This window comes from Mangifera indica, chromosome 17, assembly GCF_011075055.1.
Source record: "Mangifera indica cultivar Alphonso chromosome 17, CATAS_Mindica_2.1, whole genome shotgun sequence".
Lineage (NCBI taxonomy): Eukaryota > Viridiplantae > Streptophyta > Magnoliopsida > Sapindales > Anacardiaceae > Mangifera > Mangifera indica.
In genome coordinates, this window is record NC_058153.1 from 4,700,939 (window position 1) to 4,724,863 (window position 23,925).

The window sequence follows — 23,925 nt, forward strand, 5'->3', positions numbered from 1 at the left end:
ACATGAAATGGGTTAAGCTTCTGTAAATTGGACTCTGCTTTGACCTACTTTTTCCTTGTTCAATTGAAGAAGCCAACATCAATTCATACTCCAACAACAACTGCATTTGATTCTCTTCCCACAAAACAAAATCACAAATATAAACTAGAATCTTGCCATCAATGAAGAATAATAGAACAAGACGGATTAGTTTTATAATTTTATTCAGTACCACCAAATTTAACCCAACAAGTGGAAAAGAATTCATAATTTAGAAACATTTATATTATATACAAGTCAACAGCCACACATATATATTGGTTACATTACAAAATTGGCGATTTCATTTTGCCGACAAGAATATATTAATTCCTAATAATTAAAATTCAGCTAATAAATCCTCTCCAAAGAGATAGAGAAATCTCTCCACAGCCCAACTGGGCTCGTTCTTGGGCATGCTTCTCCTCTGAGAATGAGTCAACAAAGGGGCCCGGCAAAGAGGGCAAGTCAATTTCCAGTCGTAATCCACCCATTTGTCGATACAATCTTTGTGGAAGTAATGGCGGCAATTTCTGAGCTCACGCACCAGATCTTCCTCGTCGATGTGACTCAAACACACGGCACACGTCTCGGAAACTTCCGGAAGCCTCCATTGCACATCGCCGAAAGCTGCGAGAACGAGGTTTTCTTTGACAGTCTCTGAAGTGAGCGACGGAGGGTTCTCACTTGAGGAGTCTCGGTTTCTGTTGTGAAATCGGATGGCCCAAGTTATAAGCCATCGGAGAAGCGTAATGGCGACGGCCGTTCGGTAGAGAACGGAGGAAACTATTGCGTCGACGTCTTCCGGAAAGAAACCCATTTCAAGAGGAAAGCAAGAACTACAGGAAATTAGGGAAAAGGGATGAGAAGAAAAGTGAACAAGTGAGAAAAGAGAAGGGGGAAGTCAGAGAAGGGGGGGAGTTCTGTTTTTATAAAGGCAAAGTTGGTAAAATGCTTTAATTTTTTTAATTAAGTAGAGAGGGTGGGACAGATGGACAGGTGTCGGTGCATTTGATGACGCCAGCCTAAAGGTCAGATTTCTTACCATTATAAAAATAAAATAAATAGAATAAAAAGTAATTTAGCGAATGTCTTAGGGCTGGATCCATCTGGGCCAGTTTGAGTTTACCAAACCTAAATCAATTCGAACTCAAATTAATGATTTGAATTTGTAATTTGATTCAGTTAGAATAAATAATTTTATATATTATTTAGATAAAATCATTTTATTTTGTTATGTGTCACAAATTTAAATTACGAATCTAAATCATAAATTTAAAATATCAATTTAAACTAACTCAAACTCAAGCTAGTGTATATTCCATTCCAACTAAATTGAGCCAAAAAGAATGTTTACACTGGGTATGATTTGTATCTACCCCTATGTGTTATAAGGTATCGGTAGGAAATTTTTGTTATTACCAAAAGCTTAGAGAGTTTCCTAATGGTGTCAATTATTTATAAGGCCAAAAGACTTATTCCCACTCAAGGTATAGTGAAATCCCAAATTTTCACCTACCAATTTTCAAAAACTCAAACATCCACTCATGGTTTAGAAAACTAACATCTACCATCCAAAATTAAGTTAAGATTAAGGGAAAAATCATTATTTAACAATAATATTTAATATTTATATCATTTTACCTCCTTAATTTGAAAAACTAACCATTTCGTCTAAAATTAAGTTTTGAAAAGTGACATTTTTTCCCTACCTAGGGTTTCCAATTTCGCCAGCGAATTTTCAACCAATGATGGCCGATCTCTCTCCCTCCCGGTGTCCTCTCTCCCTCCCAGTGTCATCTCTCCCTCTGGTGTCTAATATTGGATTGACAATGTCTGAATTTAATGAAATTCAAATGAAATATAGACAAAGAATTGAAACTCTTTGTCTGGATCTTCATCATCCAAATGAAGTCGGCTTCGTCTGGATGATAATGACTATCTAGATTAGGAGATCGATCTCTTTTGGACTATCGTCGTCGTCTAGATGAAACCGATTTTATATAGACAACGAAGATCTAGACGAAGAGTTTCAACTTTTTGTCTGGATTTTATCGAATTCAGACATCATTGGTCCAATATTAAACACCAGAGGGAGAAACGATACCGAGAGGGAGAGAGATCAGCATCACTGGCCAGAAATTCATCGACGAAATTGAAAACCCTACGTAGGGGAAAAATGTCACTTTTTGAAACTTAATTTTGGGTAAAATTGTTAGTTTTTCAAATTAAAGGGGTAAAATAATATAAATGTTAAATATTATTATTAAATGATAATTTTACCCTTAATCTTAACTTAATTTTGGAGGATAGGTGTTAGTTTTCCAAATCATAGGTGGGTATTTGAGTTTTTAAAAGTTGGTGGGTGGGTATGAGAATTCACTATACCTTGGGTCTTCTGGCCTATTTATAATTTACAAAAATAAAAAGAGGTCACCTCAGTTTCATCATTCCAAAGTGCATATTACAAAAATCAAAGTTGTTGGGTGCCATTGGATTCAACAAAACAACACCAAGAAAAGAAAGGGGTCCTGCCATGACGCCAGCATCCGACTCACCTCCCACCAACTCTCTTTTCCCCCTTTCTACTTTTACAAATAAAAATTTTGAAGTACAATACAACACAACACAAGGTTGTGATTTTGTCCCTCTACCAAACCATACCATAGATCCAAAGCATCATGACTCCAGCCAATATTAACCACAAAATTCATCCATCTTCTTTTACTTGCTCATTTACTCATTAGAATACAATTATTTGCATAAAAATATATATATATATATATATATAATTTATATATATTATAATATATTATTATTTATATATAAAAATTATAAATATAATTTTACTGCGACTCTGACAGCCCAACATGCAGTCCATTGTATGCAGCAATATTTCTTGCATGTTCTTCGTTCTTTCTTCCATTCATAATTCTAAACCAGTCCTATTTTAATAAATGGGTGTTCTCCATAATACTTTATAGTTGACGTCTTCTATTATTTAAATACCAAAAACCCAAAAAAAAAAAAAAAACACACTAATCAATTGATGAACTTTATGGTCACAATATGAAAAGTTAAAAGGCTTACTGCCTTCAACAGAATGGCCAAACCAGTTTTCTTAGCTTTAAAGATAACACCATCTTTATGATTCTAAGTAAACATTTTGAAGAAACATTTTTAATATATTTTTTTTGTTTTAACAAAAAATTAATTTCTTATTTTGGGTTTCCAAAAACATGTCTATCATGAGGTTATACCATAAACTCCAGTAGAATTTGTCAACAACTCTAGGTCCTGATAAGGTATTACAGGCCTAAAAATACCCCTAACTTTTCTATTGTTAATGAAATTAAAAATAGTAGATTTATGAAAATAAAATAAACAGTTACTAAAAGAAAATTCTGGCAAAAAAATTAGAATAATTCCACTAACCACAAGAAAATAAAAATTAATGAGTAATACTATACGTATCTATTTTTCATATATAAATAAATATACAGTTATATATAATATCATGTATATAAAAAATAAATATATATAATTTTATTAAAAATTAATAATTTAAGGGTATTTTAGACATGTGAAGAAAATTTTCAAAAAGTTGATTCACAAGGGCCTAAATGTTACTCTCAGGACCTAATCGTGGGGAATCGAATGATCTTATCCATGTTCCTGATCTCAGCAAAAGAAAGAAAAAGGCAGCCGTAACACAGTGAGCAAATCAATTGAAGCTTCAAATCTTAATAGGACTAAAGTTTTGTGTCATCAGAACTTTCGGCAAAAAACACATCCAGTCCAGATGAAGATGATTCTTTCTGAAGAATAGAATAGTATCAAAAATATAGATGATAAGGGTCGGCCCGTGTAAGTTCCATCTTATCTGGATATACAAAGTCATGCACAAAAAATTATTAATAAAATTATATGTACCTATTTTGAATACATAAATAAGTATATATTTAATATATCTTATCAAGTGATACGGTGATTTTAAATTAAAGATTAAATAATACCGAATTATATGATAACACATTATATGTATACTCATTTATGTATTCAAAAATAGATACGAGAACATTGCTAAAAATTTATTCCACACATCAACTACACGCTTGAAGTCATGCACAAATATATGCGCCCTTGCTGCAGGAATATTGAAAAGAAAACTTCTTTTGTTACCTTGGAAGAGAACCCTGATTCACACTCCAAGAGTTGTGGCCTGTATCTGTATATCACAAAATCCAGGCAGCACTTGTACACAATGGGAGGGAAACTGACAACTTGCTTAACCCATTTTCCTCAAGTCGTTGCGGTCTGTTCACTGCTGTTTCTCTTCCATCTTCTGACGCATTTTGTATGGTAAAGTGGCTGGTGCACAATCCAGAGGTGTTTCCCCTGAAATTATAGGAAATTAATTAGAGTTGATGTTGGAGCAAAAAACCAACACAACTAACCGGCACACACATCTTAAGTGGAAGACTAACCGTGTTCTCCACTACACCATAATCTAGCATAGAAATGTCAATGGGCCGGGCCGGGCAGGACCCGAGACCCAAACAGTAACAGACCGGGCTGGCCCATTAAAATATAAAGACCCGATCCATATAATAACGGACTTTAATTGGGTCTCCATTTGATCATAAATAATAAAATTATGATATATAATAAAATCCTCAGAAAGGAAAACAGTTACCGTCATTGAATTTATTTGATATTAGATCTATTTGTAATATTTTATAATGATAAAATTAAAATAAAATGAGATTAAAAATATAATAAAATAATTAAGATTGAGAATTTGAGAGATTGAAAGTTTGATAAATTTATAATTGTAATTAAAAGTGAAAATTAAAAATTTAATAGGTTTTTATAGAGAAAGAATAAATTAATTAAAAAATTTTTAAAAAAAATTAAGCAGATGCTAGGAGAAGCAGAATCTGCTTCTCTTTTGCCTTCTGCGAGGTGCTTCTGCCTCAAGGCAGCTGGCAGAAGCAAGGAAAAAAAAATATTTTTTTTATTTTTTATAAACAGTATCGGGCTGGGTTGGACCAGCCCATGGGTATAATATAAAGGCCTAAGACCTGACCCGACACTCTATAGTAACAGACCGAGTTTTATCGTGTTCGAGCTTTTTTTCGTGCTTCAGGCCGGGCCAAACAATTGACGTGTCTAATCTAGCAGTAATAAGCAATGTTTTTACAGCAAGACTGGAACTTGATCAGGTGATAGAGGCAGTCCAATCCAATCCAACCAGACCGGTAAATAATTTAAATAAATATTCGAAACAATTTCATATAATTAATCGTTTAATATATAACTTAAATTACTTTAATATAGCAATAAACTTGGCTTGATAGCATACACACACATAATTAATAGATGAGATGCTAAGTTCAAGTTTTTGCAATTGTAAAATTTTTTATTTTCCTTGTAAATACAAATGATAAATTGAATATTAGAAAACAACAAACCAAATTTCCATGTGGCCTGGTGGATATTATCACTTTATGCAAAGGTTTAGACTCAAGTTGAGTCCCAGCTTTGAAAAAAATCATTCTTTTTGCTGGCATTAGCATGTTTATGTCATGTTGATATTAGCACCTGGGGTTGACCAGGGTCAAACCGCAAACCAAGGAGGTTTTAGCAGTGATCCACCCCAGTCCAATTGTCAATCCGATTTTGGGGCAAGACCGGACTAGACTCTCCCCTGGTTCCAACCAGTCCAGTCCAAGTTTCAATACCATGGTAATAAGTATACAAGTGTTCTGATAAAAAATGGATGGTGACATTTTATCATAGAAAAAACTAGACTAACAGACCAAAGTCCTTGAAATGTTTTGATTGGTCCATTAGAGTAGTTTTTAACCAGTTGTTTTAACTGTCAAAAACATTGAAAACATATATAGCTTCTCAATGGACATACTGACACATTTTCAGCAAATCTTCCATTATTATTATGCCATGATTGTTTCTAGTGAATACCTCCACTAATCATTAACCCAACAAAATGTCAATACTTCTGCAATGATATTAAATACCTTGTGTGTTCCTGTAGTCCAAGCTTGCTCCACATTCCATGAGGATAAAAGCTATATCAGTTTGATTAAAAAGTGTTACCTGCATCCATTAACCATGCAGCAGTTTAGCAGGATACAAGTTTTTGAAGTAACTGAATCAATGTCAGGCAAAAACCTTGAAACATGTGCATGCAGCATGATGCAGGGCACACCAAGAGAGAAAGAGAAAGGGAGAAGAGTAATTACCAGATGTAGCAGAGACATTCCTTGTTTGTCATGAAAATTTGCATCCACACCCTGCCACCATTGTCAATGTTTTCACTTTCTGATTTGTATCTTTTGAAATAATTTTTTAAAGACAGTTTTAAAACACAAAGATGAATACCTCACTCTGCAGCTTCTTGACAGCAGCAGTAACTCCATTCTTAATAGCTTCTCTTAAACCCTAAGGACAATACATACAGCTGCCATTACAGTATTACACATGCATAAAAAATTGATCTAGCCAATTAAATAATTAAGCAAGTTGAACCTCTTATAACTACTCCTCCAGGTGAAATCTAGTTTATAACTCTCCATTGACATCATAATCCATTTGAGGAACACCCATGGCAAAATTTGTCACTGGACCAGGATTGAAAACAGAACTGCAGAGTTTGTACATGTCAATTACAAACTTAAAAATGCCACATGGTGTTAGCGAGCAAGATTTAACATCAAGTTCACATATCACCAGAGCACAATGTCAAAACAAATTAAAGAACACAATAGCTTTATCAACATGAAGTATCTAAAGGTATCCACCATATAAATAATAGAGGAAAGGAAGTACCGAACATGAAAGGAGCAAAGAGAGTTAGAAAAGTGGAAAAGACTCAATCAATTGAAAGTGAAATGGACATTAAAGAAGATTGCCCAATCTCCTAGTCTAAGGCAAGTCCTCTGGCAGCATCAGAGAAAGTCATTGTGTCTATAAACTGAAGTTAAATGATTGTCTTCACAGAATGAAACTGGATATTAGCAATTTTAATTTAGGAGGTGTAAAGAAAAGCAATTAAACGAACAAGACAAACTGAGATGGTAATTTGGTGGTAGGAAGAAGAAAATTCATAAATCAAAACTTCGTGTAAAACAATGGCATAACAAATTTATGTTTCTGCACTTGAAGCAAAAAAGTTGAGAATATGGGCACCTTGAAACTTGAAAAGCTTAAGATAATCAGGAGATTAGCAGGAATGGACTCTGCTATGCCTCAAACTGAAAGCCTGTGACATGTTTAATGGACTTAGCTCGCATTGAGCAGAACCAAAATTGGTAAATGGATGCAGTCCAGAGGAATGAGTAACAAGAACTTTTGAATGATGATGCAACATAATGACTAAGTGAATAAGTGTCATCAGAGTTACCAATCTGCTATCACATTGAAATCAAATGGACTCTAGTCAGTTTCAACCACTTCATGCCAGATTAATAATGATGTAATAGCTTAAAACAGATCAGTGTTCGTAAACTACGCCAGTCACCTTTGATTGCTAACCTGCATCACAAACTAATCATGGAGAAATAATTCAACTGCATAAACTCATTCATTGTGTCCTGGAAGAGAAGAAATTGGACATCAAAACCAAAGATTACATACCTTATTTTGGTGTTTGAGGTGGAACCTTTAATTCTTGAAACAGTGTCTGTCTTTTGACTGAGCTATAGAGCTGGAAGCATTTTTCATCTGCATAAAAAATAGCATTCTGTGAGTAGCAAGGAGTGCAAGAAACAAATATAAAATTAGTGTAGAACCAATATCGGTAGGGGACATGCATCAGTGGGTGGGGATGAAGCTAAAGCTGGAGCGGGAGCTTCACAAATGCACAAAGGCATACCACACTTGCACTCCACAACTCCTGAAACAGGGTGATTCTCAGCAACTGTCTCCATCTTTTCATCAACATCTGCACCTATGTCTAATCTAGAGAATGTATCTATCATAGGATTAATCCCATCAGGAGATGTTTGACGATTATCAGTCCCAGTACTGTTCCCAAAATAAAATCCACAAATTTTCAGTTTTGTATATAGAAATCAAAACTTGATAGAGACAAGTAAATGCAGCTGAGAAAGAGTTCCTTTAAAGGAACACAACATGCAGAAGACAGCAAAAGTCCAGAAAGTAAACAAGAAAACAGCGTAACAGCAGGATGATTTTTAAATAGGGGCTCTTGATTTTTAACACTCATGATTTTAGAAGAGGAGATGAGTTCTTCATTTTGTATAGATTTAAGGAACTTTGGGGTTTTGGGACAGCTTGCCCTTTTATCTATGGACAACTTGTCCATTGATGTATGCTTTTTATTTTAATGGACTTATCTTTGTTGCAAAATATCTGCTAAGTACATTAATGGAGTCAGAAGCTCAGAGATCGGCAATCCCTTCTAAACAAACAAACGCATCTCCTGAAACTTTAGAGTTTGCTTCTAAATCATTTGATTGCCAGCAACAGAGGCAACACCCTATGTAACCTATTGACTTTTTCTTACATGTTTCTAAATGTTTCCAACCAAAACTTATTTTAAGTCCAGGAGAAAAAGAATAAATGCATTCTGTAATAGATGAGATGTCATGAATCTCTATGCTACACTAATAAAGATGTCTCAAAGTACAAAAGAAGAAGAAAAGAGCATGATACATGAATAGCTTCCAAACCTTAGGATAACGCCAGCTGTGATCTAGTGACAATAAAAAGATTACTTCCAGGTATCATATATTTAATAACCACATAAAGAAAAAGGAAACCAAATGGCACCATCCTAGTTAGTAATAATCTGCAGAAGAAAAAATTTGCCGAATTCTGAAGAGTTAAAGGAAATAATAGAAATTTAGAGACAGGGGGTGCATGAAATAAGGGAACTTCTTATGGCATGAAAAACATACTCAAAGTAAGAGGAAGAAACAGTTTTCAATTTCTACAATACTAAAATAAGATATGCCCATAAAATTTGTAACTAATTTAGATAAACGTAGATAGCTTGATTTCATTTCAGCTAAATAATACATGTTGTTTTAAATATCTCTTTATTTGCATATCTTTCTCCAATGGTTAAGTTGCAGTTTGCACTTGAGATTTTCGGTTATTTTTACTTATTAAAATTCATTAGACATCAATCCACGGTATATTCACTATTTTTTAAAGTTTCTCCCCCATTTCCTCTCAACCAAGATTAGATGAGATTTTAAAATTTTTTTTCTAGTTCAGTAGATGTTTGATGAAAGAAATTTCTAGCAACCATTATAAGAAGAAGAAGAAGGGGTAAAAAAGCCTAGCCTAAAAGAAATTCTGGATCATGCACATATTTGTGTTGCTCCATTTCAATTTAGTAGCACTAACTTAAAATACTTTGCACGTTTAAACAATTGAAGTTGTTTTGAGTGGATAATGATGATAAATGAGTGATAATGGTAATTGAAGTTTTATAAAGTTTCAACATAAATTTACTTTATAACATTATTCGTATCTACCAATTTTATTGAAATTCTTTTTAATCTTAATATTATTCAAATTTGATTTTCCCCTAGTGAAAAATTTCTGGTTCCTTCCCTGCAACTCAGGGAGAATCCACTCTTCTCAACCATCTGAAGAAGCCATTTGCCCAGTCACAATAGTATAGAGAGAACATACAAAAGGGAAAACAAATTCAAAGTTGTTAACAATCATTTCCCTTCAATTTCATTTTCAACAAAAAGAACCTATAAGAAAATGCAAGCATTTCCATGCCAAGTATCTTATCCTATTTTAAAAGACATATAAGTTATCAAAAATATAATATCAACATGTAAAAAATTTTAAAAAACGACTAATGGCAATCAGACCAAGATTAGTCAGAATCAACTTACCGAGAAGAATTATTAAAACAATCGGCGCAAACTCTCACAGCGGTGTGAATACCAAACAGTGGTAAAGCCTGAATTCAATCACAGAAAGCAGAATCAACATTTGCTCAATTTCAAAAACAAAAAAAAAAAGACTTGAATTCCCGAAGATCATCCAACAAATAAAACTCAAACCATTTGATTTGAAGAGTGTTCACGGCACAATGTCCTGCCACAACATCGGCAATGATGCTGCCAAACAAAAAATAGTAAAATTTCTGCAACAATTGTGCAATAGAATTGCATCCAATAGCCATTCAACATTCACTTTAGACTCATAGGATCTCAACACTTGACAACAGTCTGTCAATAAATCTAGATGTTCTAATTTTATATGGATGTTAAATTTTAGATTGTGTACAAACATGATAAATCTATCAGATCAATCAACATATATCGGATAATAAGTATTGGTAAAGCTGGTAAAACTGAATGAATGATAATGAATAATAAAAGTACCCGACGGCAGAAAGGGTTGAACCTGCATTTGCAAACGTCACAGCGAGCTGCTTCCTGGAAAGGAGGGGGCTCTGCCGGCATTTCTGATCTCACTGGGTGCCACTGTTTCGTTAATTTCAACGCATTCCGGCCGAACGATAGAAGTAATGGTGGGGTTTTGAGGTTTTTTATTTTGTTTTTTAAAATTTAATGTCCCTGTCCTCCTACAACGGGGTGACCAGATCAGTGATGACCCTGAGTATGAAATTTGAATCTCGCGCAAACAATCTGATAATCAATATACAATTGGGTAGTTCTAAACCGAAGATAGGCCAAAAGACCTACTCCCACCCAAGGTTTATTCTATTGTTAAAAAAATATCCATTAACCCTCAAAATTTTACACTTCACTAAACATCTAATTTTTATTTAAAATTTATTATTAATTATAAGAATAAAACTTTATTTAACTGATAATATTAAAGACTAAAATTTTATCCTTTTCTTTAGCTTTCGTCTACTGCCTTTCTCTTGACAACCTCCTCCCTCTGCTCTGGTCATCTCTTTTTATCGAAGCCGCTGTCAACATCTATCCATTAGCAACACATCAAGAGAGAGATGAGGAAGAGAGGCCACAAAAACACAAAGGCGTTCATCACCTCGTCTCTCTCTCAGTGCAACTTTCTCGGCGTTTCGTGATCGCATCGGAAGGGGCTAGTAGCACAGCATTCGTCTCCAACATGCATTTCTCTTCGTTCGACGCAACACATGGAGTTCATGTTGCTCCTTTCCGGTGAAGAAAATCAGAGGAAGTCACAACGTTGGACCATTAAATCATGAATGGAGACGTGCGCGAACTCCCTGTGTTGCATCAGATGGAGACGTCTGCGAACTCCTTATGTTGCGTCAGATGGAGAGAGATGTACGTTGGATGAAGATGTGCGCAAACTCCCTGTGATGCAACTTCCTTCGTGATTTCCTCCGATTTTCTTCACCAGAAAAGAGCACAAGCGTTAGAGAGAAAACAATGCTGATGTCGACTTGGTCTCCAGCAAAGAAGATGGTCAGAAGAGGATGTAAAGATTGTTAGGGGCGAAATGGAAGTTTCAAAAAGTCTGGGAGACGGCTGCGTTAGAGAGGAAAATATCTTTTTTTTAAAATTAAATTAAGAAAATTGGATTTTAAAATATTATCGGTTAAATAATATTTTTTTTTATAATTAATAACAAATTTTAATAAAAGTTAGATGATATGTGGGTGTTTTAATTTTTAAAAGTTAGTAGATATTATTTTAGTAATAAACTAAAACTTGGGTGAAAAAAAGTGTTTTGACCTTAAAAATAAAATAATATATAATCATATACTCATATATTATTATTTGTGTATAAAATTATATATATAATTATCAAAAAACAGATTTAGCTGTAACATAATATAACTTCAACTAGGTTCACTTAACAAAAAATTACAAGGGTAAAATTAGTCCAAATTGTTAAGTTTAACACCATCAAACATTAAATATAAACTTATGTGTATAAATGTTTTTATAAAAATATTTTTATAAAAGCATTATCTAATTCGCAATTCACACTCGTATTTCGAACTTGTACTTCACACTCACACTGATACTCGCACTTGGTTTTCAAGAAATAATATTTCTACTTGTCGTTTCAATATAATATCAGAACTTCTTCTACTTTTACTAATATAGGAGATATTCATTGTCTATACAATTAATATAATCAATAACTAAATAAATAAACAAAATCAAACTTCTCTTATAAATCAACATTTAAACTTTAAAAATTAGTATTCAAAGTTTTCCAGTTTTATCTATGAACGTTTCCACGACAAGTTTTTAATGAAAGTTTAAATTTATTATAATAACTTCTCAGTCTATCTTGTCTTTAATATAATGATATATTATTAAAATGTAACATCGTTGATTGTGTCTAGGCAAAAAATGACTAAGAAAAATATAATAAAAGAAAAAATGTATTATTAAAATAAACAATAAATTTATTAGCAAAAATAATTGTATCAGAAATTTATCTAAAAACATTTAAACAGAAAATTTTATATCTATTTTAATTAATATTCCCTTGTTAAATTTGTTAAAGGATCATAACTTATATATTTAATGGATGAAAAATATTTTTAAGCTAAACCCTACCTCATCACTGTAACATTATTTTAGGAATTCCATATATAGCTGAAGCATGTTATAAAATAGATTATAATGCTGACAAATGGTCGACAAGGTGACTTTAAAAATAGGATCACATCAATCAGTTTGATATTTGTTGAAAAATAATTTTTTAAGTTAGAGCAAACTAAATTGGACCAAGAGTTGTTGAATGGATAGGAAAAATTTTGGGTTTATGACTAGGATAAAAAATCTAATTTATCAATTTTGAATAGGTATAATATCAAATTAAATTTATTATATATAAAAATAATTTAAATTATATATTTAATAATTAATTATACAAAATTATTTAAAATATTATTTTTAAAATAATTAATACGTTTGACTATTAATCAAACGGTTCAATTACCAATAAAATCAAAGTGTTCATTTCTTTAGAGTGGCATATGATTTAGTTTTGAAAATATCGATTAATAAAATCCTCTCAAAATTGACATAAACACCCCCTGTCAATCCATTTTTTTGGTGTTAATTATAAGGTTAGATTCAAACTAAATCGAATCTAAATAAGATGAAGCTTATTTTTGACTCTTTTTCAAGTGAACTCGGATTGCAAACTAAGCATAGTCATTGTTCAAGTTCAGACTTAGATTTAGGTTTGTTTTCCTACTACTCTCTAATTTATATTTGGGTTCGTATTTATTTACTTTATATTCATATTTGAATTCATTTTGGTAAAATTTATTTTCAATTCAAATAAACTCATTTTGAATTTAATCAAAATCAACCCATTCCATACCACTGATTTTTTTAAAAAGGCGTTTTGATTTGTTAAGAAAGAAGTACAGACATTATCCATTCCCATGTGAGCAGAATCATATTTGAATAATCATATCAGAGATGAAACCCACATGTGTCGCATTATGATTCGTCTTGAAACAGGCTCAACTGCAAGCATTATAACCACCGTACCTGCCCCGTCACTGAGTTGTCCGTTCAAAGAAGCAGTACACATCACGTTTTTTTTTTTTTTATGTGCAAAAAGAAACTTCTTCGAAGTATCAAACTACTTTAAACGAGGACCACTAAGAAAATCGACAAAAAGTAAAGGTCAAGCCAGACGAAAAGAAGGAATAAACAGAGGAAAAAATTGGATTCATTTGGATATTGATTTAGTGGGCTCAGTTCAATGGAGGCCGTTGAAGAAATCAAGCTGAAGACTGGAGAAGAAAAGGAAGGGAAGAAAGAGGCCGAGGTTGGACAGAACGACGTCGGAGAAGCCGGACCTACTGGATCTGTTGATTTTTTGGTGAACAAAACGTTTTTGACCAACAACATCTCCAAGTATGCTTTTGATTTTCAGTTTTCGTGTTAGTCTCTTAGATCTGTGTGAGGTTTGCTAATATAGAATTTATTTATTTTTGTTGCGTTATCATAAACAGATTCTTTGGTCATAAAATTGGGAATTTTTTAAAATTTTTTTGGGATGAAGGTTGTAGAGCTGAGTGAATACTTCAGAGTTTAAACGCCGACTTTTATGTCGTTTGAGGGAGAAAAATTGAAGTCATGCCAATTGACCTCTGGTAGACATGAATGAATTGCATATTGTGTCTGTTGTACTAGTCTTAGTTTCACTGAATGTAAGGCATTAGCACGTTTTTACCGTTTAAAATAAAGAACATGATGAAGGCATTTAGATAGTTTTTATAAATACTTTTTTTCTTTTTTAATTTTTTACTAAATTCTGAAGAAAGTTCAATGGTTTCTTTGATTTTTGTTCTTGAAATACTCTTGTGCAAATTATTTTATTGCATCATTTCTATAATAGGTAAGAATCGTTTTCAGAAAATTTAATATAAGCTTTATGAAATTGTTATTTTTCACATATTCTTGTAGATAAAATACCACTTGTTATTTAAAAAAAAAATTACCTCATAACTTTTAAAAGGATATGTGTCAAACTGTTTGTTTAAGCTATTTTTGGTGTCTACAAACAAAACACTTATAATTAAACTTTAAAAGAAAATAGATTTATTATAAAGATATTGACACTCTAATCTATTCATAGTTCGTTTTATCTATTCAGATTCAAGATAGAAAGAGAAAAATGCTACCCTACTAAAAAAAAAGTGTATTGCACATCAAAGCAAATTTATCAAAAATATACTCAGGGGTTAACAAAATTAGTGGAGCATTATAATTTTTAAAGAGAAGGTCCGAATTCGAGTATCTGTCACGTTTGTAAAACCCTTACTTACCTGATGTAATGGATGTGAGTTCGGTTACTATGCTCCAAGTTTATCTCTCTAATCAATACGGGCGGTGTCCTCGGTTATAAAAAAAATATATATCAAAAATAAATCATAACTTTGCAAACCTGAAGGAACAAAATTTATGTGGTTTGGCTAGAACACTTCCAATAGGAGATTAAATTCACTGAATGAATTTTTAAGAATTTTCAGAATTCTTATTCTCTGACACAATAGTAAAATTACTCACACTTTCCACAGAAAAACTGAAAATCATTTGGATTGGAAGTGATTTACCATGGGTTCCCATTTTTAGAAATGCATGTTCTCTAGATTAGTTGTCTTTTTTTCAGTCACATCCTTGCGAACTTTTTTATAAGATGATGGACTAATGTATTGGGTGGTTTAATATATAATTTTGAAAGCTTTAATTATTTTCTTGGTTATCTTCTTGAGTTCCAAATTGAGTTGCATTATGCTTGTTTTTACTTTTATCTACTATTCATCCTTGCAAAGGACTTCATATGCAGGATGTCATTGCAGCAATCTATTTTCGTCTTCTATAATGATTGCATATTTGTTCTTCTTGTTTCTTTCTTTTTTTTTTTTTTAAATGTTTTGCATGCTTAGTTGCTGGTCACTGTTAAAATGCTGTTTAGTTTTCTATTGGCAGTAAGTTGCGCAAAATATCTTTGTTAAGGGTTAGAGTTAATTAATGAATCAGAAACATATTTGCTTAAATATGAGCATATATAACTGTTGATTTTTGAGGTGAACATGGGATAAAGTGATTGATAACATTTGTAATAACGGGCTGATTTCGGTCATCTAATTGAGTGGTACAATTATGTGGATTCCTGCTTTCTAGCAGTGATCATGTCATTTGGAAGTAGATCCAAAATAAAGTTCACAATAAAGCTTGTGCTGAATACTGTCATTGCATTAATTCGGCTGGTGGACTTGAAGAGGGTTTGCATACTTCTCTGTGTCTGTCAGACGAGTTTGATTTCAGAGGATAATTGAGATTTGTTATGTATGTGGCTAATATAGGTAGGGAATTAGTTTAGACTGTGGTTTTGTTGTTTCTTGAGTAATTTGGTGGCTAATAGATGGCTGCATTAGTGATCCCGAGGCCCGAGAAATGGTTGTATCATTTGTCTTGAGGTGATTTTTGTTTATATGTATGAGTATGATACCATGGTTTCATTATGATGGGTAATTTCCCTGTAAAAGACTTATATTCAGAAGATGACTAGGACATTCATGCTTGTGCATATAGGGTTGAAAACATGGAACTGGCATTTTCCCAACCATATGAATACATTAAAAAGGGTTCCCCAAGATAAATGGCTTTCTGACTTGTAGAAGAATCATGTTTTGTGTTATGATCTATTCACTTTCCTTTGTATTCATGCCACCCATAATATTTTAATGTAAATTTGTAATGCCTTGTTTCTTGTTGTGAAAGGTCCATGTCAATGCCAACAGCAGGAGAAAATACAAATCCAACTCAGCTTACAATCTTCTATGGTGGAAATGTTTGTGTATTTGATTCGATTCCAGCAGAAAAGGTTTCTTCTCCAATTTAAAGCTCTGAATGCATTGTTATCTTTAGAAAAGAGATCTCATTTAATCATTACCGTGGTTTATGCACTTAGGTTCGTGAAATTATGCATATTGCTGCAGCCGCTGCTGCAGCTGCCACTACTAAATCTGGTGACATGAAAAACATTGGTACCAACTGTCCAACGACGTCACCAGTTCTAACAAGGTCTCCCTCTCTGCTGAGTGCTGCATCTCCTTTGGGTTCTCCACAGGTGTCTCCATATCCTATGCAGAGGAATTCTTCCTTTTGCAAGTTGCAAGCTGGTACCATTGCATTACCTGATAGTCGCAGTTTCTGTTGAATCTGGATATTCTGCCTTTTCGGTTTCATGATTTTTGTAATCTAATTTCACATTATGATCCGTACTGCAATCTCTGTTGGTACAGAATTACCAATTGCAAGGAGGCATTCCCTTCAGCGATTTTTTGAGAAGCGACGAGACAGGTACCTTCTTCAACACTGCAATCTCCCTCCCATTTTAGTTTCTTTGAGCAAGAAAACTCCTGACCATATCTGTAATCAGACCAACTCTTATTTCTCTCTGAACCTTTTATGGCACCACTAGATCTTTGGCCTTATTAAATTTTATCCCCATTTATATCTATTCTCTTTTAGCAACATAATTGATCTTGAGGGATAAAGCCATTCTCCAGCCAACTATCGGTGGTCTACATAAGCACCAGTGTTCCATTATGTAAGGCATTGCATATTAATAAATTTGGGATACGAACTATTTTGGTGATGAATCGTACTTACTGAAGTAATTTCGTAGGGTTTGCATATATATATATATATAGTTTTAATCAACTCAGTTTTGCTGCTCTTTATCTTCTTACAGGTTGGTGAGCAAGAATCCTTATCCTGCGCAATCTGGAACAAACAATTCTGACAATGCAACAGCCAAACTCAGCGCTGAAAATTCAGATGCAGGCTACTTTGAAAAATCTCCAATGCCTCAAGAAGAATTCCAAGCTAAAGCAGCAGCTCAAATGACCTGAATATAAGGTTAGAAGGTTGTCGTAAATAATGGAGAACCTAAACCTGTTTGAGATATTTTAGTCTTTACAGTATTACTCGTAAGATTGTGAAGCGTACACTTGCTGTGATGATGCTTGAATTGCCTCAAGACTTCAATGGTGATAACATGTGCCTAACTTATTAATTGTCCATGCCTGATGTTTACCTGACAATGTCAAACTTGTTATTATCTGTCACTGGTTGTTTAAGAAACAGATATTCTGGTATTTGTGGGATGATTATATAAAAGTGTCTTTGTTGTGTGGATTTTATGAGTATATTATTATGAATCAGGTTATTAGAGTAAGCTCTGTCGCTTGCTCTTATTTCTTTTATTACCAAAGGGGTGTGGTAGATGGAGTCAAAGTTAAAAGAAAGCAAACCATTACCTCAAGAGGAAAACACTTACTGCCTTACGCTGCTATGAACATCATACAAGGTGATTACAAACACAAAGCAAGGGAAATTTGTTTAAGTACAAGAAAAGCCTGAATCCTATACATCACATTCAAACGCTTTACAGACCCAAAAAAGAATAAGAAAAGCCACCAAATTACCAAATTATTATTGTCTGACTTACATTTAAGCATTTTAGTGCATACTACGCAAGATGCCATGGAGGTAACCCCCCATCATCACAAGGGACACCAGAGAGACAACACCTGCCGGAAATACCTTGCCTGAGTTCTTGAAACGAGAACCCATCACTGCTGAAAGCACGCCCGACACACCTAGAAATCAAAGATGAAAGAAGTAGATAGGCTGAGCATATGACTTGGTGGATCAAGAAAGTGACAAACTTACAATACAATAAAACTATGTGTATCCACTTTGAATATACAAATAAATATATACTTAATGTGTGTCATTATATGATTGAATGATTTTAAATTAAAGATAAAAGAATACTTAATCACATGATAATATACATAAATATTTATTCATTTGTGTATTCAAAATAGATACATATAATATTGTTCATTAGAAGAAACTAAAGGAAATGCCATCAAAGGTTGCTCATACAATCTAGAACTACCATTCCAGTCGAAGTATAACCCTATGGCCTTCAACAAGTCATGAAAGAATCTATATTGACACAAAATCACAAATTCAACAGAATCACAACATATGAAAGGTAAGGCTTGATAAGTGAGTCCAAGAACCAGTTGTATTCAAATTTAAGAATAACTTGACAGTTATTAGAAAAAAAAGTTAAAAAAAATACATCCATTATTACACAAACGTATTAAAATAATACTGGGATAGAAGCCAAAATTAAAGCTGTTCATAATAAAAGATATTCAATTGCTGCTTGAAGTTGCACACAGATTTCAAATCAGTCTTCGAACTCAAATCAGGTTGTGTATATACGCAGAAATTGGTTTAAAAATCTGACTATATATAATACTCAATAGATTGCACTAAATCTCACTTATCCTTATGTCATATGTTAACATTAAATCTTAGTATAATATTGTACGAACTTTTTTATTCAGTGCAACTTATTAGCCACAATGAAGAGTTCTGGACATCTAATAATGCATATCTCATTTTATGATCACATGGTTTAAACAATTCTAGTAGCATCATTAAACTAGAGTATATATCCTTACCAAGCCCTATGGATGATGCCAGAACTGGTTTTGAGGGAAGCTCTGTATAAACATAATATAGCACTGAGGCAGATACTCCTCCTGCAATGAGTGACTTCTGGCTGCCTCTTTTCAAATAGCCCATAAGACCACCCACTTCCAATATATAAAACACAACAAATTGTTGTAATTACTATATATAATAGTAAGGAAGCAGATACATAATCAAGATCCAAACAAGTTTGCCGCAAAACAGTAGAATAGATTTAAACATATCGAGGAATAAATAAATGGACTAAGAGATGAACATACAGTAGGATTGTATTCAAGACCAATATTTCATCATTCAAGAACTATCAAGGGCCTCACAATTAGATACAAAACATTGATTATTGTTACAATTAGCACATGTAAAGGTCTAGTAGGTAGAAAGAAAGTGAACGAGGGAGAAAAGTACGGGGTCTGACAGAAGATCACTCCCTTCCCAGATATGAACATAGATTCAAATGCATATATACAACCTGAAGAACTCAAACTTGAAATAATTTACGAGACCGTTGCTCCGTGACCATGTGTCGCAACCCAAAAATGTAATATTTTGATATACAATTAACACAAAATTCTTTGCTTTTCAATTTATTTTATATATTTGGTTGAAATGCTATCTCAGTATACAATCCTACAACCTAGTATAAAATCAAGAAAGAATGAGAAATGCTTTCTTCTATTTTCAAAGAATTTCTATCTCTAAAAACAGTGTTTCAATCATGTATAAATCAAAAGTATTGAAAAATGATCCATATTTCTGAAATTCATTTTCGATCAATAACCAAACTTGTGACAAAGTACCTAAGAAGTAGATTTATTCAACCATAATAGATATCACCCAACAAACTTAATGCAAAAAAAAGTTGAAAATAATACCTACTTCAATCATTTACCACAAACAAATGACAATAATAATAAGAAGAAGAAATAAATAAATAAATAATAAAACCTCCAACAAGTGCAGCATAACCCATAGTCAGTGTCTGAGACAAAGACATTCCCATCTTTTTCTTTCCACTCTCGTCACTCGATTCACTTTCTCCTCCTTCGTTCTTACCCTCACCTCCACCAACACTGCCGCCGCCTATATCGGGCACACTCTCGCTCCCGTCTTTTACGGTGTCAACACCGTTGGTGATTACAGTTGAGGATTTGGTGTCCGATGAGACCACTCCAGCAACAATCGCGATTCTCTTAGAAGAATTGTCAAGCGTTTGATAGCTGACGCTGTTAGAAGAGAAGACTGTGATACACCTAACAATAACTACACCATTTGTTTGTTTGACTTGTTTTGCCCTTCTCCAATCTTCTCAAAGTCACAGACAGTTTGTTCAGCCAAATCCTGCCTATAGTCTTTTTGAACTCAAATATGGATTTCTTGAGCCCAATCCAAGGATTTTTCAAAAGTTAAAATTGTAAAAAATAAAAAAATCGAGAAATTTCTTTTGAGTTTGGAAAATTTTAGGGGCAGTTTCCGCAATACGATAATTTAGTGGTCAAAATAAATTAAAAATTAATAATGACAACGAAGGAAAAGAAAACCGGGATGACACAAGGACTAATTGTTAATTTTAAAAACTTCGTCAGCATTTGGAAATTAGTGCTCAATTTTAATAAGCAATTTTAGGGTCAAAGGGCTTCTTCTTACCCAAAATTTATTATATTAGAAGTTTAAATATTTATTTATTAAATTTTAAAAACAAAATTTTTTTTAAGTAAAAATATATTAAAATAACAAAATAATATCAATTTTCTTTCTAGATTTATATTAAAATATTTATTTAGGTGCTATCTTTGATTAGGTTATCCCTTTCTCTTTTTGTTAGTGCTAAAAATTATAATAAAATGGTTTTTGTCATTAAATAAAAATAATTTATCTTTATCTAGTATTAAAAAAATTAAAAAAACATAAAAAATATAATATTTTAAAATTAATAAAAAAATTATTAATTTTTTAAATATATAAAAAATAAATAATATTAATTGATTCTATTAATTTTGACCCCCAACAAATAAATATTTAAATTTTGAGTTATTGAGTTAGTTTTACCCTCGTGTTATTGAGTTAGACCGGTCGTAAATTTTGAGCGACGCCCGATCCCAGTCGGTTGGGTTTCCCCTTGGCCACGAAAATGCACTTCCTCCATAACTTTATAAGACGATACTGATTGCATCTTCCTTCATCCAACTCATTGTAAAAGAATACAAGATCAATAAAATAACGAAAATCAACCATGGAGGCGGAGGAAGGATTGCGAGAGCAGTTGGAAGAATTGCAAAAACAGCTGGGAAAGAAACAGAAGTTTGAAGATTCCGTCTCCAAAATCAATTCTCTTCTCCACGATCAATTTCCCTCTGCTTCTCCACCCCTTCGTAATCTGGTTCGTTCGCCTCGTTCTCATTCTTTTCTTTTTAAGATTCATAATTGATTTTGTAATTTAGAGATTCTAATGGGAGATAATTCGTCGATTTAATCAAAATTTCGATGTTTGATTCGATGGTTTCGATTGAATTTTAAAATTTTAGAGTTAATGCTTTTTTAATCCTTTTGTTGGCAGTTCTATTCTGTTGTTTGCCGAGTTGCAACTATTTTGAAGACTCGATATACGTCGCCCGGTTTTTGGCTCGCCGGACTTCGGCTTTTTGAGAAGGCTGAGAGTTTGGTTTCTGACCCGTCTCAGAAGCAACATATGAAGGCATGTATTGCTCAAGCTAAGGAACATTTACATGACATTGATAATCCACCTGAGGTTTCGGAACCCACCGACAGTAGAGGTTTAGTTTTCTTTTAACTTTTTTGCTTTCATTTGTTACATGCTTATCAATGTTTGAATGGAGCTTGTGAGGCTAAGTTTGTTCTGTTTTGTGTGTTGATATAGGCTACCTTTTTGAGGGGCATCTGACTGTGGATCCTGAGCCACCGCAACCCCTGTGGCTGGTGCAGTCTAATTTGATTAATGCAGTTTCATCTCTAGTGACTGCTGAGTCTTCTCAAGGTCCAGTCAATAGCAATAGCACTTCAGAAGCTGCTGCCAATATATTTCAAGAATTGATTGATAACCTTGATTCTGTTATACCAGAGGTACTGTCTTTAGATATTTTCACCTTATCATACATGCAATGTTGATAGAAAATCCTTTTTTGCCTTCCAAATTTCAATCATCAAAAAAATTTATCCGTTGCAATGCACAAATACTTTAGAAAGAATAGATGTAATCTAATGGGTATGCTGATGGAAAGTTTATATTCAAGTACATTGTTGCAATGATCAATCCATGAATGTTATCTATCTACCTTTTACATATGATGGTGAGTAATGAATTTATATTGCTTTCTGCACAAAAGAAGACGATCTGTTAAATTCAGGGATAAGGAGCCAGAAAATTTAAATTCAAATAGGTTGGCACACAGATGAGAATATTTCTTGTTCTTGTTCTTTTAAATTATTTGGTAACTTGGTCACATTTTATTTTGATATGAACAGAAACTATTGTATAGCGTTTACCTATCAATATAAACTTGTAGGTTAATTGACTACTTTAACAAAGTCAAATTAACCGAGTGTTTTTATTATTTGAATCTATGATTGAATTATCCAAGTTATGTATTGTCTTTATTTTTTTGGTTGGTTTCTTATTTTTGAATCTACAGTTACTTTTACCAAATCGTGATATATTATATTTGCATATCTGTTCTGGTTTGTTTTTGATCCATGTCTATTGCAAGAGAGGGCTATTTTTAGACCTTAAAAATATGTATATACCTATCAGCCCAAGCTTTTATATGTACTGATACCTAATAGATCTCTTTGTTTTTAAGATATTGGACGGTGATGGTGCACCACCTAGAGCTCCACCTGCCAGTAAAGAAGTTGTTGCCAAGCTCCCAATAATTATTCTCTCAGATGAAATACTGGCAAAGCTAGGACATGATGCAGACTGTGCAATTTGCAAGGAGAACTTGGTTTCGGGTGACAAAATGCAAGAGTTGCCATGCAAGCGCACATTCCATCCTCCTTGCCTAAAACCATGGCTGGTATTGTTCCTTGACTCTGCTGGAGTGTTTAATGAATCAAAGGTTTCCATGGTTATTTGTGGTTCCATACCTCTAGATATGTATATATATTGTTTGTTCTTGCTTTCAAATCAATTAAGATATGTTTTTGGTTGAATGGAAATTGCATGTTTCTTATAGCAGCATTTCGATTTTATGGCAGGATGAGCACAATTCTTGTCCAATCTGTCGGCATGAACTGCAAACTGATGATCATGCGTATGAGAGCTGGAAGGAGCGGGAGAAGGAAGCTGAAGAAGAGAGGAAAGGTGCTGCAAATGCTGTCCGGGGTGGTGAATACATGTATGTTTAATCAAAGTTATTCTTCGGGGAATTGTTGTAGGCAAAGATGACAGTGAAGATGCTGCAAATTCCATTGGGGATATGCATGTTTGTGTGCTCCTTATTTGTTACTGACCTGTCAATTTCATCCATAAATTGCGACTTTGATTAGTTTGTTGGTGATAAAATAAAAAAAAAATTGACATTCCTGATCCTCTCTACAAGCTGGCTTTAGCATATCAGATGTTTAAAATTGCACTACAGTAGAAACTAATTTTACAGGACCTCCTCTTGCATGTGTTTGCTTTGGTTTTCAGTCGCTTCGGTTCTGAATGCTGTTATTTTAGTACCGTACAAATAAATTATACAACTTATTTTTACAAACAGAGGTGGTAGTATCTAATCGAGGGATTTTGAAAGTTTATACAATTTGTTTGTTCACATAGTTTTATTTCAATTTCTTAAGATTTTGAACTTAATTTGAGATGTTGTTGACCCTTATATAAATCATAAATACATAATTTGAGAAATTA

General features: G+C 33.2%; 5 protein-coding genes across 5 annotated transcripts; 2 read left to right on the top strand and 3 right to left on the bottom strand.

Moving 5' to 3' along the window:
• Positions 1 to 167: 167 nt before the first annotated feature.
• Positions 168 to 950, bottom strand: LOC123200214 (brassinosteroid-responsive RING protein 1-like). Its single transcript, XM_044615367.1, has one exon. The coding sequence runs from the start codon at positions 836 to 838 to the stop codon at positions 359 to 361; it is 480 nt and encodes a 159-aa protein (XP_044471302.1). The 5' UTR covers positions 839 to 950; the 3' UTR covers positions 168 to 358.
• Positions 951 to 4,006: 3,056 nt separating this feature from the next.
• On the bottom strand, positions 4,007 to 10,771 carry LOC123200880 (hepatocyte growth factor-regulated tyrosine kinase substrate-like). The gene is made up of 8 exons (XM_044616262.1): positions 10,419 to 10,771; positions 10,095 to 10,151; positions 9,924 to 9,991; positions 7,833 to 8,067; positions 6,424 to 6,483; positions 6,285 to 6,335; positions 6,060 to 6,138; positions 4,007 to 4,416 (listed from the first exon to the last, which is right to left on the bottom strand). The coding sequence occupies exons 1-8, from the start codon at positions 10,497 to 10,499 to the stop codon at positions 4,340 to 4,342; spliced, it is 708 nt and encodes a 235-aa protein (XP_044472197.1). The 5' UTR covers positions 10,500 to 10,771; the 3' UTR covers positions 4,007 to 4,339.
• Positions 10,772 to 13,593: 2,822 nt separating this feature from the next.
• Positions 13,594 to 17,684, top strand: LOC123200515 (protein TIFY 3B-like). The gene is made up of 5 exons (XM_044615699.1): positions 13,594 to 13,889; positions 16,263 to 16,365; positions 16,453 to 16,663; positions 16,787 to 16,844; positions 17,239 to 17,684. Exons 1-5 carry the CDS (start codon positions 13,735 to 13,737, stop codon positions 17,396 to 17,398), a joined length of 687 nt encoding a protein of 228 aa, XP_044471634.1. The 5' UTR covers positions 13,594 to 13,734; the 3' UTR covers positions 17,399 to 17,684.
• A 118-nt stretch (positions 17,685 to 17,802) lies between these two features.
• LOC123200516 (protein FATTY ACID EXPORT 2, chloroplastic-like) lies at positions 17,803 to 20,409 on the bottom strand. Its single transcript, XM_044615700.1, has 3 exons — positions 20,007 to 20,409; positions 19,031 to 19,165; positions 17,803 to 18,148 (listed from the first exon to the last, which is right to left on the bottom strand). Exons 1-3 carry the CDS (start codon positions 20,059 to 20,061, stop codon positions 18,009 to 18,011), a joined length of 330 nt encoding a protein of 109 aa, XP_044471635.1. The 5' UTR covers positions 20,062 to 20,409; the 3' UTR covers positions 17,803 to 18,008.
• A 726-nt stretch (positions 20,410 to 21,135) lies between these two features.
• On the top strand, positions 21,136 to 23,601 carry LOC123199939 (E3 ubiquitin-protein ligase AIP2). Its single transcript, XM_044614988.1, has 5 exons — positions 21,136 to 21,438; positions 21,616 to 21,832; positions 21,937 to 22,139; positions 22,877 to 23,092; positions 23,274 to 23,601. Exons 1-5 carry the CDS (start codon positions 21,292 to 21,294, stop codon positions 23,421 to 23,423), a joined length of 933 nt encoding a protein of 310 aa, XP_044470923.1. The 5' UTR covers positions 21,136 to 21,291; the 3' UTR covers positions 23,424 to 23,601.
• Positions 23,602 to 23,925: the final 324 nt, after the last annotated feature.

Bases quoted from the DNA above. Each gene is read 5' to 3' on its own strand.
- LOC123200214 (XM_044615367.1), bottom strand. From the start codon at position 838: ATGGGTTTCTTTCCGGAAGACGTCGACGCAATAGTTTCCTCCGTTCTC.
- LOC123200880 (XM_044616262.1), bottom strand. From the start codon at position 10,499: ATGCCGGCAGAGCCCCCTCCTTTCCAGGAAGCAGCTCGCTGTGACGTT. The intron at 10,152-10,418 runs GTACTTTTATTA...TTTGTTTGGCAG, and splicing joins TCAACCCTTTCTGCCGTCGG to CATCATTGCCGATGTTGTGG. The intron at 6,484-7,832 runs GTTCTACACTAA...TATTGTCCTTAG, and splicing joins CATGTCCCCTACCGATATTG to GGTTTAAGAGAAGCTATTAA.
- LOC123200515 (XM_044615699.1), top strand. From the start codon at position 13,735: ATGGAGGCCGTTGAAGAAATCAAGCTGAAGACTGGAGAAGAAAAGGAA. The intron at 16,366-16,452 runs GTTTCTTCTCCA...TTATGCACTTAG, and splicing joins ATTCGATTCCAGCAGAAAAG to GTTCGTGAAATTATGCATAT. The intron at 16,664-16,786 runs GTACCATTGCAT...CTGTTGGTACAG, and splicing joins CTTTTGCAAGTTGCAAGCTG to AATTACCAATTGCAAGGAGG.
- LOC123200516 (XM_044615700.1), bottom strand. From the start codon at position 20,061: ATGGGAATGTCTTTGTCTCAGACACTGACTATGGGTTATGCTGCACTT. The intron at 19,166-20,006 runs GTTTTATTATTT...ATATATTGGAAG, and splicing joins TTATGCTGCACTTGTTGGAG to TGGGTGGTCTTATGGGCTAT. The intron at 18,149-19,030 runs GTAAGGATATAT...TTTGATTTCTAG, and splicing joins GGCATCATCCATAGGGCTTG to GTGTGTCGGGCGTGCTTTCA.
- LOC123199939 (XM_044614988.1), top strand. From the start codon at position 21,292: ATGGAGGCGGAGGAAGGATTGCGAGAGCAGTTGGAAGAATTGCAAAAA. The intron at 22,140-22,876 runs GTACTGTCTTTA...TTTGTTTTTAAG, and splicing joins TTGATTCTGTTATACCAGAG to ATATTGGACGGTGATGGTGC. The intron at 23,093-23,273 runs GTATTGTTCCTT...ATTTTATGGCAG, and splicing joins CTTGCCTAAAACCATGGCTG to GATGAGCACAATTCTTGTCC.